The sequence below is a fragment of the Palaemon carinicauda genome, chromosome 16 (genome assembly GCF_036898095.1).
Source record: "Palaemon carinicauda isolate YSFRI2023 chromosome 16, ASM3689809v2, whole genome shotgun sequence".
NCBI lineage: Eukaryota > Metazoa > Arthropoda > Malacostraca > Decapoda > Palaemonidae > Palaemon > Palaemon carinicauda.
Window position 1 is genome coordinate 112,187,143 of NC_090740.1, and position 21,152 is coordinate 112,208,294.

Consider the following 21,152-nt stretch of genomic DNA (forward strand, 5'->3'; position numbering starts at 1 on the left):
GGGCAACGCCCGGGAGACTGACCATATGGACCTGCGACGTTCTATTCAGATTCGAGGGACTGTAGCAAGTCCCCATCAAGCAGGGCAACGCCCGGGAGACTGACCATATGGACCTGCGACGTTCTATTCAGATTCGAGGGACTGTAGCAAGTCCCCATCAAGCAGGGCAACGCCCGGGAGACTGACCATATGGACCTGCGACGTTCTATTCAGATTCGAGGGACTGTAGCAAGTCCCCATCAAGCAGGGCAACGCCCGGGAGACTGACCATATGGACCTGCGACGTTCTATTCAGATTCGAGGGACTGTAGCAAGTCCCCATCAAGCAGGGCAACGCCCGGGAGACTGACCATATGGACCTGCGACGTTCTATTCAGATTCGAGGGACTGTAGCAAGTCCCCATCAAGCAGGGCAACGCCCGGGAGACTGACCATATGGACCTGCGACGTTCTATTCAGATTCGAGGGACTGTAGCAAGTCCCCATCAAGCAGGGCAACGCCCGGGAGACTGACCATATGGACCTGCGACGTTCTATTCAGATTCGAGGGACTGTAGCAAGTCCCCATCAAGCAGGGCAACGCCCGGGAGACTGACCATATGGACCTGCGACGTTCTATTCAGATTCGAGGGACTGTAGCAAGTCCCCATCAAGCAGGGCAACGCCCGGGAGACTGACCATATGGACCTGCGACGTTCTATTCAGATTCGAGGGACTGTAGCAAGTCCCCATCAAGCAGGGCAACGCCCGGGAGACTGACCATATGGACCTGCGACGTTCTATTCAGATTCGAGGGACTGTAGCAAGTCCCCATCAAGCAGGGCAACGCCCGGGAGACTGACCATATGGACCTGCGACGTTCTATTCAGATTCGAGGGACTGTAGCAAGTCCCCATCAAGCAGGGCAACGCCCGGGAGACTGACCATATGGACCTGCGACGTTCTATTCAGATTCGAGGGACTGTAGCAAGTCCCCATCAAGCAGGGCAACGCCCGGGAGACTGACCATATGGACCTGCGACGTTCTATTCAGATTCGAGGGACTGTAGCAAGTCCCCATCAAGCAGGGCAACGCCCGGGAGACTGACCATATGGACCTGCGACGTTCTATTCAGATTCGAGGGACTGTAGCAAGTCCCCATCAAGCAGAGCAACGCCCGGGAGACTGACCATATGGACCTGTGACTTTCTTTTCAGATTCGAGGGACTGTAGCAAGTCCCCATCAAGCAGCACAACGCCCGGGAGACTGACCATATGGACCTGCGACTTTCTATTCAGATTCGAGGGACTGTAGCAAGTCCCCACCAAGCAGGACAACGCCCTAGAGACTGACCATATGGACATGCGACTTTCTATTCAGATTCGAGGGACAGTAGCAAGTCCCCACCAAGCAGCACAACGCCCTAGAGACTGACCATATGGACATGCGACTTTCTTTTCAGATTCGAGGGACAGTAGCAAGTCCCCACCAAGCAGCACAACGCCCTAGAGACTGACCATATAGACATGCGATTTTCTTTTCAGATTCGAGGGACTATAGCAAGTCCCCACCAAGCAGCACAACGCCCTAGAGACTGACCATATAGACATGCGATTTTCTTTTCAGATTCGAGGGACTGTAGCAAGTCCCCACCAAGCAGCACAACGCCCTAGAGACTGACCATATAGACATGCGATTTTCTATTCAGATTCGAGGGACTGTAGCAAGTCCCCACCAAGCAGGACAACGCCCTAGAGACTGACCATATAGACATGCGATTTTCTTTTCAGATTCGAGGGACTGTAGCAAGTCCCCACCAAGCAGCACAACGCCCTAGAGACTGACCATATAGACATGCGATTTTCTATTCAGATTCGAGGGACTGTAGCAAGTCCCCATCAAGCAGCACAACGCCCTAGAGACTGACCATATATACATACGATTTTCTTTACAGATTCGAGGGACAGTAGCAAGTCCCCATCAAGCAGAACAATGCCACAGAGACCGACCATATATACATACGATTTTCTTTACAGATTCGAGGGACAGTAGCAAGTCCCTATCAAGCAGAACAATGCCACAGAGACTGACCATATATACATATGATTTTCACTTGAGCCCTTCCTAACCAAGTTAGGACTAGGGAGGGCCAGGCAATGGTTGCTGATAACTCAGCAAGTAGACCTATAGGCTCCCCCAAAACCCTCCATCCTTTGCTCACAAGAATGGTGAGGTTGCCGACGTTACAAGAAACTATGAAGCAAGAGTGGGACCCGAACTCCAGTCTGGTGATCGCTAGGCAGGGATGTTTTCAATAGCCAGCCACCATATTTGAAAATTATGGTTGATATTGTAAATGGATCGGAATTGGTCCTGGTTATGAATTTCACTATCGAATACTTATTTGAATATGGGGTAGGTTGGAAGGAGAACTTCCGGTCCTATATCATTGAAAGGTGAATTTTCACTCCGTTAGAATTACCTTTGAATAAAACCTTTCATGTTTAACAATTGCTGATAGTTAGTATATGATAATTGGTTTCAGTTTTTATTTTATAAATGACTCAAATAGACATCTGTTGAGGTTCTAAGTAAAATCCCAATTCTTTCTACTCTTTACCTTAGCTAACGAAGTTGGAAGGAGGTTATGTTTTAAGGCTACGTTCTACTGAGTGCCCCTCTAGTTTTACGTATACTTTAAGCAGGAAAATAGGATAATATACGCACTCGGAAAAGATTTCTCTCGTCTCCCACATCATGACGTTTGTAAACAAGCTTTTAACATCTGACGCGGATGTATTTTTTTTTTCTAATGGTTTGATGATCAAACGCAACTTATTCAGGTCATACACGAAACTGACTATTCATTCCTGAGGTCATTTACTTCGCTCTAATGATGTTTAGATGCTCCGACATATCATAATTCATCGTTTTCTATTTGGGAGGTTTTGCTTCAATGTAGAGGATCTGTGCAAAGGTCGAGAGTGGAAGTTCGTCAGACTCGTATTTGCCATGTTTATATGTATATATATATATATATATATATATATATATATATGTGTGTGTGTGTGTGTGTGCGTATATATTTATATATGTATATATTTACATATAAATATATATATGTATATATATAAATACATGTATGTATATATATATATATATATATATATATATATATATATATATATATATATATATGTATACACACACACACACACATATATATATATATATATATACGCATAGAAATTACACACAAACACACACACACACACACATATATATATATATATATATATATATATATATGTACGCTGTATATATATATATATATATACATACATATATATATATATATATATATATATATATATATATATATATATATATATATATATGTATATACACATTATATATATAAACATACACACACACACACACACATATATATATATATATATATATATATATATATATATATATATATACACATATATATCAAACTATCCTTTATTGACATTACCCCTGTACACGCTACATAGAAATGGCGTACTCGTACAGTACAACTTGCCCCCCCCCCCTCCTCCCCCATCAACTCCAAGACCAATTCTTCTTCGTATTTTGTCTCCCTCAGATTACTCCAGCAAGAAATGATTACTGTGAGAGGCAACTATCATATTCTGAAAGAGTTCACTGACCAGGAAAGAAGTTCCCCGCATGTTCAGATTAGGTGGGGTCTATGAGTCTGGATTTTCAATCTGGTAAATATTTTTTTTTTCTTTTTTTGAAAGCAATATTTACTCGTCTTTTTGTTTCGATTTTTTTCTATGGTTGGATTTGTCTTTGGTTAGTGAGTTTCTCTTTCATGTTACCAACTAATTTTCCCGTCTTCTTTTTCATAGAATGATTAGTCCTTTTTTGTTCATTTATTTCTTGTTTTTTTTTTTTTTAATTTGGTATCTTATTGTTATTTCTATCATTTTACCAACTAATTATTTTGCGTTCTTTTTCATAGAATGATTAGTCATTTTTTTAAATTTATTTCTTATGTTTTTTTATTATTTTGGTATATTATTGATATTTCTATTCAGGAGCCAGATAGAAATGGAAAAGTTAATTTTCGTTTAGTCCAATTTTCAATCTTCGAAAATGATTGATCATTATTTTGTTTATTCATTTGTTATGTGTTTTTTTGAATTTTGATATATTATTGCTATTTATATTTAGAAACCAGATATATATAGAAGAGCTAATTTTCATTTTGTCAAATTGACAATCTTCGAGTTATTTATGTCCCTGTAGAAATTATTTATGTAGAGCTTTGTTGAATGGCATGACAGGATTAGAAATGAAACTATAAGAGAGATTACTCGAGCGCCATATGTGGATGAGATCATAATGAGGGGTAGATGGAGATGGTTTGGGCATGCTCTTCGCACTCCCCAAGAGAGATATGTTCACCAACTTTTCAACTGGTTTTCACAAGGCACTAGAAGAATTGGAAGACCCAGGCCTACATGGCTGAGGACTATGAAGCGCGAAGTTGGAGATGATGAATGGAGAAGTATTGATTAAAAAGGTCAAGATAGAGACGACTGGCGAATTCTAACCGAGGCCCTTTGCGTCAATAGTCGTAGGAAGAGAGGATGATGACTAAAGTCCTTCTGAGTTATAACCTACTCTTTGTTGTAATCACTTGTCTAAGATTTCTCACACTGTAGAGCAGGGGGGGGGGGAGAGGGGAGGGGAGGGGAAGAGGGGGGGATGTGGCCATTCTAGGCACTTAAATTCTTTATTCCAGGACCTGGAGATACCTTCCAGTTCCACCAGCATCGCCCTCCCTTGAGGGCCCACAATACAAACCCCACCCGCGCTCAATCTACTTTCCCATACCGATGACTTCTCACCTTCGTCTAGTGGACCCCACCTCTCTCTCTCTCTCTCTCTCTCTCTCTCTCTCTCTCTCTCTCTCTCTCTCTCTCCTTTAAATGTTCAAACCAAATCGCTCTACCCAAGAGCAAATGGAGTCTCCCTGAAGGACTAAAAAGTATTTGAGACATTGAAAATCCTTGTAACTCCTTTTAATTCTCTCTCTCTCTCCCCCCCCTCTCTCTCTCTCTCTCTCTCTCTCTCTCTCTCTCTCTCTCTTTAAATGTTCAAACCAAATCGCTCAACCCAAGAGCAAATGGAGTCTCCCTGAAGGACTAAAAAGTACTTGAGACATTCAAAATCCTTGTAACTCCTTTTAACTTTCTCTCTCTCTCTTGATTATCCTCCCAGACATCATTTCTTCACTACCCCAGGAATTCTCCATTTCTCTTCCATTCTTCGAATCCCTTTTCACTGGGGAGGAGTGGGGTGTGTGCTATGACATTTTGTTAAAAAGCCCCCACTCCCTGTACGGAGAAAAGCTCCGGGCAATCAACAGAAGAAGAAGAAGAAGAAGAAGACGAAGAAGAAGAAGAAAAAGAAGAAGACGAAGAAGACGAAGAAGAAGAAGAAAAGTCCGTGTATTTATTTCTGTTAATTACTCCAATACACTAATGAAAGGCTTTCTGTTCTTGTGACTACTCCTGACTACTTTAAATTCTGCTTCTTGTGATCATTAATGAATATATTAGTATGTGTAAAAGTTACAGTGACTATAAAAATGAGATGATGTCTTACTCCTCAAAGCGATTGGTCTTTGTGTGAAAGAGACAATCCCTTCTGTTCATGTCCCTATATTCAATTATTTTTAGTGAGGCTGGTTTATACCGACTTGCAGGGGTGCCCTTTTAGCTCTGAAAAGTTTCCTGCTCGCTGATTGGTTAGACAAGATAATTCTAACCAATCAGATAGCAGGAAATTTTTTTCTGAGCTAAAAGGGTACCGCTGCGAGTCGGTGCAAATGCGCCTCATTAAAAAAAATGAGTATAGTGTACAGAACAAGAAATCCTGAGCAAACCGAGACACTAATAGCTGCTTTGGTCGCTGCAACCTCACCATCGTTGTGAACTAAGGATAGGGGGTGGGGGGGGGCGGTGTTTGGTGGAGCCTATAGGTCTATCTACTGAGGCATCAACATAAATTGACTGACCCTCCATGGTCCAAGCTTGGGTGGAGAGTGGGCTTGAGCGCTGATCATATGTATGTATGGTCAGTCTCTAGGGCATTGTCCTGCTTGATAGGGCAATGTCACTGTCCCTTGCCTCTGCCATTCATGAACGGCCTTTAAACGTTTAAAAAGTAATTTTACAGTTTTTTTTTTTTCACCAGAATCAAAAATCCTGAATAAGACTAAACACCAAATTCACTCTTTCTTGTTTTGTTAAAGTTTTTATAGTTCATATTGGAAATATTTATTTTAATGTTGTTGCTATTCTTAAAAGAGAAGTTTAAGAACAAAAATAATGTTAGAATAAATCTTTCTTTTTTGTTCGAGCCAAAATTTAGGCGAGCCTCTCCAGGCTCAGTCCAGGGTTTAAACTTAAGCATGTAGCTATTACCTTAAATGCTGCTGCTTTTTACCTTAGATTACCTTAAAACTTTTCAAATTTCCTTAAATTTGAAGCTAGTAAAACCGAAATTACATTACAAAATATAATTACCTTGAAAATTACATTGAAACCATGCACATTACCTCAAACTAAAGGTAGTTACCTTAAAAGTTTAAACCCAAGGTAATTGCCTTTAAAGTTTAAACCCTGCTCAATATTATTACTTTAAAATTACCTTGAAACCATGCAAATTACCTCAAACTAAGGTAAATACCTTAAAATTTTAATCCCTGCTCAATATCATTACCTTAAATAATTACCTTGAAACCAAGCAAATTAACTGAAACTAAGGTAATTACCTTAAAAGTTCAAAGCCTGCTCAATATCATTACCCTAAAAATTACCTTGAAACCATGCAAATTACATCAAACTAAGGTAATTACCTTATAAGTTTAAACTGCTCAATATCATTACCTTAAAAATTACCTTGAAACCATACAAATTACCTCAAACTAAGGCAATTACCTTAAAAATGACATGGAAACCATGCAAATTACCTCAAACTAAGGTAATTACCTTAAAAGTTTAAACCCTGCTCATCATCATTACCTTAAAAATTACCTTGAACCGTGCAAATTACCTCAAACTAAGGTAATTACCTTAAAAGTTCAAACCCTGCTCACTGACGCTTCTCATCCCAGGAAACAATCATCTCGGAGAGAATTACTTATGCTCTGACTGCATTAATAAGGCAGCCGATTCGCTGGCATAAATTGTTTATATTATGCTTACTCGGTGGCTCCGCGATTACGCTTACTCGGTGGCCCCCCCCCGCCATTACTTGTTCGCGAACTTTACACAGCGTCAATCTCTTATAATCCTAATTAGGATAATGAAGAGCCGATTATCAAACCTGGAAATCTAATAGATTTGCCCAAAGACGCCATTTCTAATGAAGTCTGGCCCAGATAGTGATTGGATATATTCGGTAGGAGTTGGGAGAGTTGAAAGTATTATTATTATTATTATTATTATTATTATTATTATTATTATCATTATTATAATCATTATTATTATTATTATTATTATTATTATTACTATTTTTATAATTTTAATTATTATTATTTTTATTATTATTATTATTATTATTATTATTATTAGTAGTAGTAGTAGCAGCAGCAGCAGCAGCAGCAGCAGCAGCAGCAGTAGTAGTAGTAGTAGTAGTAGTAGTAGAAACAAACTCTCAAAAATCCCATTTGTACATTCTAACATATTCCAGCACATTATCTTTAATTTCCCCTTAATTCCATTGATTATCATATGAAAAAAAATAATTATTAACTGTTATTATAATTTCAATATATTCAATCGTTTTCATTCCTCTTTACCATTCCATTTCCACTCTCCTCTTCCTCTAGTTTACCGATCTAAATAATTCCAACTTTCTCTCTGTCTGTGACCTTTGCTTCTCTCACAGCCATCTTCCTCACCTCAGCTTCTATCGCTGCCTTTTATTCCTACCTTCCTCGCTCTCTTCTTTTAGTGACGTCATCTTCCAGCTACAAACCTTCCCTTTCATCTCTGCCCGGCGTCTTCCAGGAGGGAACTCTATCACGTTACTCCTTCTTGGAAGGAAATTCCTCTCGTAGATAGATACTGAAGGTTCTGTGGAGGAAAGTTCTTCTTATTGAAGGGAAATCTCTTTAATTACTTCTTCCTTGATTGGACTCTCTTTGGCTGCTTCTTCCATGAGGGAACTCTCTTTGGTTGCTTCTTCCCCGAGGGAACTCTCTTTGTTCCATGAGGAAACTCTCTTTAGTTACTTTTTGCATGATGGAGCTCGGTTTGGTTGCCTCTTCCATGAGGGAACTCTCTTTGGGTGCTTCTTCGATGAGGGAATTCTCTATAGTTACTTCTTCCATGAGGGAACTCTCTTCAGTTGCTTCTTCCACGAGGGAACTCTCTTTAATTGCTTCTTCCATGAGGGAACTGTTTTTAATTGCGTTATCCATGAGGGAACATCTTTCGTTGCTTCTTCCATGAGGGAACTCTCTTTGGTGCTTCTTCCATTAGGGAACTCTCTTTGGTGGTTCTTCCATGAGGGAACTCTCTTTGGTTGCTTCTTCCATGATGGAGCTCGATTTGGTTGCCTCTTCCATGAGGGAACTCTCTTTGGGTGCTTCTTCGATGAGGGAATTCTCTTTAGTTGCTTCATCCATGAGGGAACTCTCTTCAGTTGCTTCTTCCATGAAGGAACTCTCTTTAATTGCTTCTTCCATGAGGGAACTGTTTTTAATTGCGTTATCCATGAGGGAAAATTTTTCGTTGCTTCTTCCATGAGGCAACTCTCTTTAGTTGTTTCTTCCATGAGGGAACTCTCTTTAATTGCTTCTTCCCTGAGGGAACTCTCTTTAATTGCGTTATCCATGAGGGAACATCTTTCGTTGCTTCTTCCATAAGGGAAATCTCTTTTGTTGCTCCTTCCATGATGGAGCTCTATTTGGTTGCCTCTTCCATGAGGGAACTCTCTTTAGTTGCTTCTTCCACGAAGGAGCTCTATTTGGTTGCCTCTTCCATGAGGGAACTCTCTTTAGTTGCTTCTTCCACGAAGGAGCTCTATTTGGTTGCCTCTTCCATGAGGGAACTCTCTTTAGTTGCTTCTTCCACGAAGGAGCTCTATTTGGTTGCCTCTTCCATGAGTGAACATCTTTTGGCTGCTTCCCCCATGAGGGAACTCTCTTTGGTTACTTCTTTCATGAGGGAAATCACTTTTGTTGCTTTCTCCATGAGGGAACTCTCCCTCTTTGCTTATTGCAGAAGGGACCTATCTGCCTTCTTTTTTATTGAGAGGGAACTCTCCCTCATTGTTTATTACACGAAGGAACTCAATCTCTCTATACCTAATCAAGGTTAACACTTTCACGTCACGTTGTCTCAGAGGAATATTCGTTTCATTCCTTCTTCCAGGAGTGAACTCCCTCGTTACCATTTTTACAGGAGTGATTTCTCTTCAGTAGCCTCTTGTATGGAAGAACATGTTTTCGTTGCTTCTTCCAAAGAGGAACTCTCTCTCATGCTGTAGTTATCATTGCAAGATTAATGGTCCATCTGTTAAATTACAAAACTTAACCATCAGTCCTCCATTATATAGGTTACAGGTCACCCTTGAAAGCACCTGTAATAAACTATATCACTCTCCAGCTTGGTTTATTGTCATGAGATTTCCTCCTCTCTCTCTCTCTCTCTCTCTCTCTCTCTCTCTCTCTCTCTCTCTCTCTCTCTCTCTCTCTCTCTCTCAGTAGGCTCCAGGGATTGTTGTTGTTAAGAGAACTTTACTCTGATTTCTTTTGACGTTTATATGAACTGGAACAGCCCTAGATACAAGATATAGAAAATTCTCTGATGTTCTGATAAAGTTATTGGATTCTCGACAGTAATGAATGTCCCGGTGGGTAGGTGATATTTTTGAAGACTTGTTTATTGTGATATATTGAGGAAAGTTTACTATGCTCTATGTTAGAAGAGAGGAAGAAAGCCTAGTGATGTAGACCAGAGAGAGAGAGAGAGAGAGAGAGAGAGAGAGAGAGAGAGAGAGAGAGAGAGAGAGAGAAATATTTAGCGCTCCTTTTACACACACCTATATATTTACATACATACATACATACATACATACATACATATATACATATGTATATACATATATATATATATATATATATATATATTTGTATACAGCATAAATATATATATATATATATATATATATATATATATATATATATATATATATATGTATAAACACGCATATATATACAGGTGTATATATATATATATAAATTTATATATATACACACACACACACACACACATATATATATATATATATATATATATATATATATATATATCTCAACAACAACTACAACGATAAATACATCCGTTTCTAGTCCACTGCAGGACAAAGGCCTCAAACATGTACTTATTCATGTCTGGGATTTGGCCAGTTTTCATCATCATGCTGGCCACTGCAGATTGATGGTAGTGAGAATCTTTTGTCTGATCGCTCACAGCAAACCAACCTAGTATGGAAGGCCCTGACTAGAACAGCTTTGCTGATCATGGCGATGAACAAAGCTTTTACCGCGTCGAGGTATTATTATTATTATTATTATTATTATTAGGTAACCTATAACCCTTGTTGTAAAAGCAGGATGCTCTAAGCCCAAAGGGCTCCAACAGAGAAAATAGCCCAGTGAGGAAAGGAAATCAAGAAATATATAAACTATATGGAAAATAATGAATAAAAGATATAAGATATCTTGAGATTCAGTAACAAATGACTTATATAAATTATGAAGAGAAAATCAAGTCAGTCAATTCAACATATAAACATTCGCTGCAAGTTTGAAGTTCTAAAGTTTCTGTTGGTTAGCATTCTGAGAATGCAGACCTCCACTACCGCAGCTTGTTTTTCGAAACCAGCTTGCGTTTCCCAGAATCAATTTAGACAATAGGAGTATTTTAAGTCTGTGTGACAACCATGCGCGAAACTTCGTGTTAAGGTTAGGGTTTGATTCGGTCGACCTTTTGCTCGACCTTGACCTTGACCTTTGACCTAGGACTTTCAAAATTGAATCACTTCCACGTCTTAACATATCAAATAATCCCTGAAGGTTTCACTGCTCTATGAGTAAAATTGTGGCCAGGAAGCTGTTCACAAACAAATAGAATGACGGACAAACAGGGGCGAAAACATATAACTCCAGGTTAGCATTTACCTTCAAATTTCTTCCGCAACCACTTCGTAGCGAATACCCAATTGTCAATTGTCCAAATCTACTCAGTTCTCGTATCCCGTCTTCTGTCACCTGTCTCAAGGTACTTTTCCCTGTGAGACAGTATAACTGACAGCTAAATGAGAGCAGCGCATTTCTCACGCGTCCAATATCTCCGTGTCAGTTTCACCCGGGAAGACTGCATGTACAGGCCTAACGTTTGACTTTCTTTTCAAGAGATTTTTCCCCCAATGGGTTGTCGGTTACATTGCCTGTCGATCAGCTACGCCAAGTGATTTCAGCACCTGTTGGTGCGAATTAAAATGTCTAACGTTCCTTGGGTCTCATAGGTTGGAAGCCACTCGGCAGCCGTCGAGGTGTCTAGCTGTCAATTTTTTTTAGTTTTCAACACATTTGCTGAGATGTTCATAAATAGTACATATATATAGATGCTGCTTTACTCTAATGACAGTTTGCCTTGGCCTGATTCGTACATTCATACTGTATACTTACATAAATGGCAGCATTTAAAGATGCTTTCAATTAGTTTAAGAGACCTTAAGCTTAATACCTCTGAGAAATCGGTTTTTAATTGGTATATCTGTTTACCAAGGCACTTCCCCTAATTTTGGGGTGTAGCTGACATCAAACAAAGGAACAAAGGAAGACCTTTCCTCTCTCCGCTCCTCCCAGCCTGACGAGGGATTCAGCCAAGTTTGCCTGGTACTGCTAGGGTGCCACAGCACACCCTCCCCCGTTATCCACCTCAAATGAAGTTTCATATGCTGAATCCCCTACTGCTGCTATCTCAGTGGTCACCAAGGCGACTGGAGGAAGCAGCAGGGCCTACCAGAACTGCGTCACAATCGCTCGCCATTCATTCCTATTTCTAGCAGGCTCTCTTGCTTCTCTCACATCTATCCTCCTATCACCCAGACCTTTCTTCACTCTATCCAACAACTCAAACCTTGGTCTTCCTCTTGTACTTCTCCCATCAACTCTTGCATTCATAACCTTCTTTAGCAGACAGCCACTTTCCATTCTCTCGACATGGCCAAACCACCTCAACATATTCATATCCACTCTAGCTGCTAACTCTTTTTTTTTATACACGTTCTTACCCTCACTACTTAATCAGTACAACCTTTAATACCGCTTCTACGCCTGATGCCTTGCGGATGATCTTACTAGAATTAGTATGGACCGGCAGGGGTCACTTGCCTTAGTTAGGCATTGCGCATCACAAGGAACTGGCTATCCGTTGATGAATCTAGCCGATGAATCCTTGATGCCTAGCGGATGATCTTACTGGAATTAGTATGGACAGGAATGGGTCACTAGCCTTAGTTAGATAGGCACTGCGCATCATAAGCAACTGGCTATCCTTTGAGGAATCTAGCCAATGAATCCTTGATGCCTAGCGGATGATCTTACTGGAATTGGTATGGACAGGAATGGGTCACTAACCTTAGTTAGATAGGCACTGCGCATCACGAGGAGCTGGCTATCCTTTGATGATTCTAGCTAATGAATCCTTGATGCCTAGCGGATGATCTTACTGATCTTACCGGCAGGGGTCACTCGTCTTAGTTAAGATAGGCACTGCGCATCACAAGGACCTGCCTACCTTTGACGAATCTAGCCAATGATTCCTCTTAGGTCCTTTGCGTCAATAGGCGTAGGAGGAGACGATGATGATGATGACTATGATAATACAGAGCGTTTGTGACTCGCGCTGCTATTGAGATCTCAATGAAATCCGAATGGCAGAAGGTCACTCCGTTCTGAATATGTTTATTGTTGATTTTGCACAGGCACGCGAGGGTGCAGTAAATGAACGCCCTCGGGGGAAAGGGCAAAGTTACTGTCACCGATAAGCTAATGAGTTAATGGCACATCTCAAATGTGAACAGGAACCAAGTTATTTGCAATAATTAGCCTTAAATTGCGGACATGGTGGAAAAAGGTCTTCTCTCTCTCTCTCTCTCTCTCTCTCTCTCTCTCTCTCTCTCTCTCTCTCTCTCTCTCTCTCTCTCTCTCTAATTTAAAATTACTCTGAGGAGAAACCCAAACGAAGATTTAGTGATACTTAGAGAGAAAGTTGTTTTTAATCGAACGGAGAAGACATTTTTTTTTTCTTTTTTGAAAGGTAATGGAGGAAAGTATGGCCAATTGTAAGCCTTGTTTATGTTCTTCCAGTTAGTCGCTAATTAGTTTTTTGCTTTAAAGTAATTTTCGCTCTCTCTCTCTCTCTCTCTCTCTCTCTCTCTCTCTCTCTCTCTCTCTCAAATAGCATAATACTTACTTGGCCCTATTTTGTATGTTCAACACCAATCAAATATCATAATACTTACCAATCACCATAACAAGATCTTGCGTCCCCATGACAAGATCTTGCGTCCCCCTAACAAGATCTTGCGTCCACATGACAAGATCTGGCGTCCCCATGACAAGATCTTGTGTCCACATGACAAGATCTTGTGTCCCCATGACAAGATCTTGCGTCCCCATAACAAGATCTTGCATCCCCATGACAAGATCTTGCGTCCCCATGACAAGATCTGGCGTCCACATGACAAGCTCTTGTGTCCACATGACAAGTACTTGCGTCTCCATGACAAGATCTTGCGTCCCCATAACAAGATCTTGCGTCCCCATGACAAGATCTTGCGTCCCCATAACAAGATCTTGCGTCCACATGACAAGATCTGGCGTCCACATGACAAGATCTTGTGTCCACATGACAAGTACTTGCGTCTCCATGACAAGATCTTGCGTCCCCATAACAAGATCTTGCGTCCCCATGACAAGATCTTGCGTCCCCATAACAAGATCTTGCGTCCACATGACAAGATCTGGCGTCCCCATGACAAGATCTGGCGTCCCCATGACAAGATCTTGCGTCCCCATGACAAGATCTGGCGTCCCCATGACAAGATCTTGCGTCCCCATGACAAGATCTGGCGTCCCCATAACAAGATCTTGCGTCCCCATGACAAGATCTTGCGTCCACATGACAAGATCTTGCGTCCACATGACAAGATCTAGCGTCCACATGACAAGATCTTCCGTCCCCATAACAAGATCTTGCGTCTCCATGACAAGAGAGGAAGAGAGGGAGAGAGAGAGAGAGAGAGAGAGAGAGAGAGAGAGTGTGTGTTGCAAGGATTTTGGATGCTTCAAAGACTTTAGTCCATCCGCGGAGACCCCATTTGCTCTTTGGTGGAGCGATTTAGTTTAAGCATTTAGAGAGTTCTTATGATCTTGTCTAACTTATTCTCGAACTCGTAGAGAGAGAGAGAGAGAGAGAGAGAGAGAGAGAGAGAGAGAGAGATAATATCATAAAGGGGGCATTTCTAAATGAATAATCATCTACTAATGTGTAACAATATTATTACACTTAACACACCAACAAACTCAATTAAATTTCAACGATACGACTTGACCTGTTATTACGCTCGTCTGCAAAATGAAACTTCTTGTTCTCTCTCTCTCTCTCTCTCTCTCTCTCTCTCTCTCTCTCTCTCTCTCTCTCTCTCTCTCTAGAATTCGAGAATAAGTTAGACAAGATCATAAGAACTCTCTAAATGCTTAAACTAAATCGCTCCACCAAAGAGAAAATGGGGTATCCGCGGATGGACTAAAATGTCTTTGAGACATCCAAAATCCTTGTAACTCTCTCTCTCTCTCTCTCTCTCTCTCTCTCTCTCTCTCTCTCTCTGCATCTAAATAATTATCGAAGTTATTTGATATGTAGCAAAATTACATTCAAATAATTTTATTGAAAGGGACTATAATATCATCAGTCTGTAAACAAAGGTGATATTAACAATAGATCATTCACATTTAAATTCTTTATCACCTTAAACCATAATAGCTCACAAGGTAAAGATTTACCTTATTAACTAGTTGTTAAATTAGGTAAATTCTTGAAAACTTAGAAGATTCTCAATTATGTCGACTGGGGAAGTTGCCATTAAGGATGGTAGCGTCACCTACACTGTTAAAAAAACCCCGTAATTTTAATCGGAAATTCTCCGTAAAATTATACTGTTCTTAGCCGTATTTCAGTAAAATACAGGCGAACTTAGTAGATTCTCAATTATGTCAACTGGGGAAGTTGCCATTAAGGATGGTAGCGTCACCTACACTGTTAAAAAAACCGTAATTTTAATCGGAAATTCTCCATGAAAATATAGTGTTCTCAACCGTATTTCAGTAAAAAACAGGCGACCGTAACTTTCACCCTACTTTGTGATTATCTTTTACCGTTTGGTGCCCATAATATCACTCCTTAACGTCAATATGTCCGTTTTTTAAACGGTTAATACCTGGTAACAAATATTATAGGATTTTTACAGTTTTTTACGGAAATATTCAACAGTGTACCGTGATTCTTTTCCTTTGCCTCTGCAAATTAATTTAATATCTTACTTCACTTACATTGTATTTAATTTTTTTTTATCTTATTTCTTCCCTGCTCTTTGACATTTTCGTTTTTATGTTTATTTCATGTTCTTCGACTTCTATCACTTGCACTTTCGACCTTTCGTTGCAAGTCAACTTTACATTGATAAAGAATATAATGAATTCATTTTCACAGCGGAAACATAAGGGGGAATGAGAGAGCATAATTCTAGTTCTATTGGTACAGATGTTCCTTCAATAACACATAAAATGTTCATGTAAATTTATGTTCCATAACATTTAACATTTCTGTTACACATTCTCTTATCTTCATTATTGCTACATGACATAAATAGATGAACACAAGGAAGAAAATGAATGTAGACGTAAATTGGAAATAAAAAAAAAATGAAAATAACAAAAAATGAAAATAATAAGAAAATGAAAATAACCAAAAATTGGAAATAACAAAAAATGAAAATAACGAAAAATGAAAATAACAATAAAATGAAAATAACAATAAAATGAAAATAAAAAAAATAAAATAACAATAAAATGATAAAAGGTGAATAAAACCTGAAGAATGAGCGAAAATGAATGCAGACATAGATTGAAAATACCAAAAATTAAAATAAAAAAAAAAAAAAATGATAAAAGGTGAATAAAACTTGAAGAATGAGCGAAAATGAATGCAGACATAGATTGAAAATACCAAAAATGAAAATAAAGAAAAAAATGATAAAAGTTGAATACAACTTGAAGTCTGAGCGACCGCAACGTGTCTCGTTGTCATGTCTATTTCCATCTCGTAGTCTCTCTCTCTCTCTCTCTCTCTCTCTCTCTCTCTCTCTCTCTCTCTCTCTCTCTCTCTAGGGAATAAGCTTCTATTCTTCTAATGCAAGAAGAAGGAATAGAAGAAGAGATATTAGAATTATCTTCTAATAAAGCCTCTCTCTCTCTCTCTCTCTCTCTCTCTCTCTCTCTCTCTCTCTCTCTCTCTCTCTAAGGAATACAGCTCTATTCTTCAATGCAAGAAGAAGGAATTGAAGAAGGGATATCAGAATTATCTTTTAATAAAGCATCGCTCTTTCTCTCTCTCTCTCTCTCTCTCTCTCTCTCTCTCTCTCTCTCTCTCTCTCAAAGGAAAAACGTTCTACTAATGCAAGAACAATGAGAAGAGATTACAGAATTATTTTCTTTTCAAGCATCTCTCTCTCTCTCTCTCTCTCTCTCTCTCTCTCTCTCTCTCTCTCTCTCTCTCTACCCATTGATCCCCTCAGTATAAATATAAATGTGTCAAACTTACTCTTACTTCACATCCGGGAAGGAGCGAAACTGACGTGGCCATTTAAAGGCCGGAAGACGCCGAGGGGAGAGCGAGAAGGAAGGATGCTGAGAAGAATCCTAGGGATGTTGGTTTACAAGATAACTCTGGAAGGCAACCCTGAGAGAGAGAGAGAGAGAGAGAGAGAGAGAGAGAGAGAGAGAGAGAGAGAGAGAGAGAGATGCTTGATTTGAAGATAATTCTGCTATTTCTTCTTCTACTCCTTGTTTTTGCATTAGCAGAATTTTTTTCTTTAGAGAGAGAGAGAGAGAGAGAGATGTGTTATTAGAAGATAATTCTGATATCTCTTCTACTTGTTCTTGCATTAATAGATCTTTTTTTCCCTAGGGAGAGAGAATTCTAATATCTTTTCTTCTACTTGTTCTTGCATTAGTAGGACAGAACTTTTTTCCCTGCAAAGAGAGAGAGAGAGAGAGAGAGAGAGAGAGAGAGAGAGAGAGAGAGAGAGAGTTTGATTAGAAGGTAATTTTAATGCTTGCTATCTACTTTTGAAGAAATGTATATGAACTGTAAATTTAATTTAATGCAGATTTGGGAAAAGGACAATCGAACTACCGATTACTTAAATTTTTTTTTTTTGCTAGCAAATAAATAATTCATAACTAACTCTATGCTCGTTGACTTTTGATTTCTATGTAACTAAATCTATGCTCGTTGACTTTTGATTTCCATGTAACTAAATCTATGCCCGTTTTCTTCTGATTTTTATTTTTTTTGCTCGCAAAATTAATACTCGATCTACATTGTACATCCGTTGTCTTTTAACAAAGTCACACAGCAACTAAATCTATGCTCGTTGACTTTTGATTTCTATTTTTTTTTGCTCGCAAAATACTCAATCTACATTGTACATCCGTTGTCTTTTGGCAAAGTCACATGTCAGTTAAAACAACGCACATTCAGAAATATATCCCTCTCTGATCTCAGGATTTTCCTCTGAATTATTCAAATGATTGCGATCCGCTGTGCTCCCTCAGGTAGCTGGCCCACTTTCCTGAATGGGACATTAAACTTTACGACATGGAGCAAGCCTCCTCCTGTCAACTCCAGACCAGACATTAATCAGAAGAATACTTTCTGATAGATTTGTCATCAATGTAAACAATATATTCTAAATATCAATAGGGTTGTTGTGGCCTGATTGGTAACGTCTCTGCCTGGTATTTGACAGACGGGGGTTCGAGTCCCACTCAGACTTGTTAGTGCCTTTAGTGACTGCTACCTCACCATTATAGTAAGCTAAGGTTGGGGGGTTTCAAGAGCTTGTAGGTCTATCTGCTGAGTTATCAGCAGCCATTGCCTGGCCTTCCTGTTCCTAGCTTGGGTGAAGAGGGGGCTTGAGTGGAGAGGGGACTTGGCTGCTGATCATATATATATATATATATATATATGGGCAGTCTCTAGGGCATTGTCCTGCTTGCTAGAGCAATGTCACTGTCCCTTGCCTCTGCCATTCATGAGCGGCCTTTAAAATAAGAGAGTGATATTACGTTCCCCTAACTCGTAAAAGATAATAACAAATATGGTAAAATTACGGTCGCCTGTATTTTACTGAAATACGGTTGAGATCAGTATATTTTTTGCGGAGGTTTTCCGATTAAAATTACGGTCTTTTCTAAGAGCCTGTTCCTTACCATCAAATACACTGGTAATTCATATTGATTTTTATTAATTTTACTTAACAATTGCAGATAGTGAATTGAATTAAGAGCTCAAGATAGAGACGACTGGCGAAATCTAACCGAGGCCCTTTGCGTCATTAGGCCCAGGTAGGCTGAAGTTGACACAAGTTATGTCTAAAGCTAACAAATAAAGATGATGACTGTAGTATTGAGTATTTTATCTTTACTTAAAATACAGTATATACATGAACAGTGAAGCTTTTTGTAATATACAAAAAGGCCAACAAAGACTAGAGCCATGTTTTCTAAATGAGGAAAAGTAAACTTCTAATCAACGGAAGCTTTAAAAGGCCAACCCATTAGTAGAAAAGGCCAAATATATAGTATTTAAGGCCCGTCTTTTTTCATATTACCAAAGGCCAACCAATTTTTAAAAAGGGCCAAATTTGAGTTTTTTGGCCTGAAAAAGGACAAATTTGACTTTTTTTGGTCTGAAAAAGGCCAAACTGGCAACCCTGCGCATAGCGTGCAAATTGGCACTTTCCAACATGCCACCAAGATACAATTTCGTGGTCCCTGATGGCTTGTGCCACTTTGTCACGGCATAAAAGTTTTAAAAGTTTTTATAGTTGTTTATATGAAATATTCATTTTAATGTTGTTACTGTTCTTCGAATATCTTATATTAATTGTTAATTACTTTTCTTGTAGTTTCCTTTTCTCACTGGGCTATTTTCCCTGTTGGAGTCCTCGGGCTTATAGCATTCTTCTTTGTCAACTAGGGCTGTAGATTAGCAAGTAATGATAATAAGAATAATAATGATAATAATAATAATGATAATGATAATAATAATAACAACAACAACAACAACAACAACAACAACAACAACAACAACAACAACAACAATAATAATAATAATAATAATAATAATAATGATAGTAATAACAACAACAACAACAACAACAACAATAATAATAATAATACTAATAATAATAATGATAATAATAATATCTGTAGGATTGTCATGAAAATATATTCGTCATTTCCCGGGGGTTTTCTGTTGTAGATTACGTTCGTTTTCCTTAGTAATAATTTCATTTATATTTTACAATGTTAACATTAAAAAGTCTCTGTAATTTCTAAGTCATTTTCACGTTTTCTCCCAAACATATCTTTTCTCCTCGTATATCTAAATCTATCTTTTACCTGTTCTTTCTTTAATGTCTCCCTTCTTAGTTTTTATTTATCAATCTGATCTTTCACCGCTATTCTTATCTATTCCTTTTTCATCTTATCTTTATCATATCTCGACTCAATCTTGACTCTTCATCTCGACTATATTTTTATCTTCATGGCATCATCGACTGAAATCACCGACGCTTATTCTTTCTATCACGAGGATGGAGCGATAAAGCCACACCTTAGGAGAGAGAGAGAGAGAGAGAGAGAGAGAGAGAGAGAGAGAGATGATGATGTATATCAGAGCATTACTTTTCATTTGGAAACTCGAAAGGAAATGAAGGTAGAAAAGGCATATGAAATGACATGTGGAAACACACACACACACACACACACGCAGAGAGAGAGAGAGAGAGAGAGAGAGAGAGAGAGAGTTTTAATAGGGCATCCCCTTTCACTTTCTCTTACCTACCATCTGCTCAACAGGAGTAATTTATCAACCTTTTAATTCATCTGCCAAAGTCTGACCTGATCTTCTCTCTCTCCCTCTTCCCCCCCCCCTCTCTCTCTCTCTCTCTCTCTCTCTCTCTCTCTCTCTCTCAATCTAATAGTCATCTTCTCTCAATTTTTTTCCTTCGTAGTTCGAAAGATTTATCCGTATAGGTAAACAAAACGCTATTGTATTTCAGCTTATCTTTTCTTGGTAAAATAAATTTAAAACTTTATGCTCTTTTTTATGTATGTTTATACATGTATGTATATAGGAAGTATATTTATATCTATGGATGTATATATATATATGTATATATATATAATATATCAAAAGAAACAAAAAGTATATACATTTCCGTATATCAGTCTATGTATAAATGCACATTATTATAAATCAATAAATTGTATATGTATACATATATTTATATGTATATATACATATATATCTATATATAATATATTAGAATAAATAAAAAGTATATACATTTCCGTATATATATGTATGTATGTATATATATATATATATATATATTATATTAAAATGAATAAAAAGTAAATACATTTCCGTATATCTTTCTATATATAAATACACATTATTATATACCAGCCGCCCGTTGAGATACTACCGCTAGAGAGTTATGGGGTCCTTTGACTGGCCAGACAGTACTACATAGGACCCTTCTCTCTGGTTAGGGTTCTTTCCCTTTACCTACAGAGACACCAAATAGTCTGGCTTATTCTTTACAGATTCCCCTCTGTCCTCATACACCTGACAACACTGTGATTACTAGACAATTCTTCTTCACCCAAGGGGTTAACTACTGCACTGTAATTGTTCAGTTGGCTACTTTCCTCTTGTAAGGTTAGAAGAG

The 21,152-nt window shown here is 38.7% G+C and overlaps 1 protein-coding gene across 1 annotated transcript; it reads left to right on the forward strand.

Moving 5' to 3' along the window:
• The first annotated feature begins 8,948 nt into the window (after nucleotides 1-8,948).
• Nucleotides 8,949-9,374, forward strand: LOC137655492 (protein SON-like). The gene has a single exon (XM_068389391.1). The coding sequence runs from the start codon at nucleotides 8,949-8,951 to the stop codon at nucleotides 9,372-9,374; it is 426 nt and encodes a 141-aa protein (XP_068245492.1).
• The last annotated feature ends 11,778 nt before the right edge of the window (nucleotides 9,375-21,152 follow it).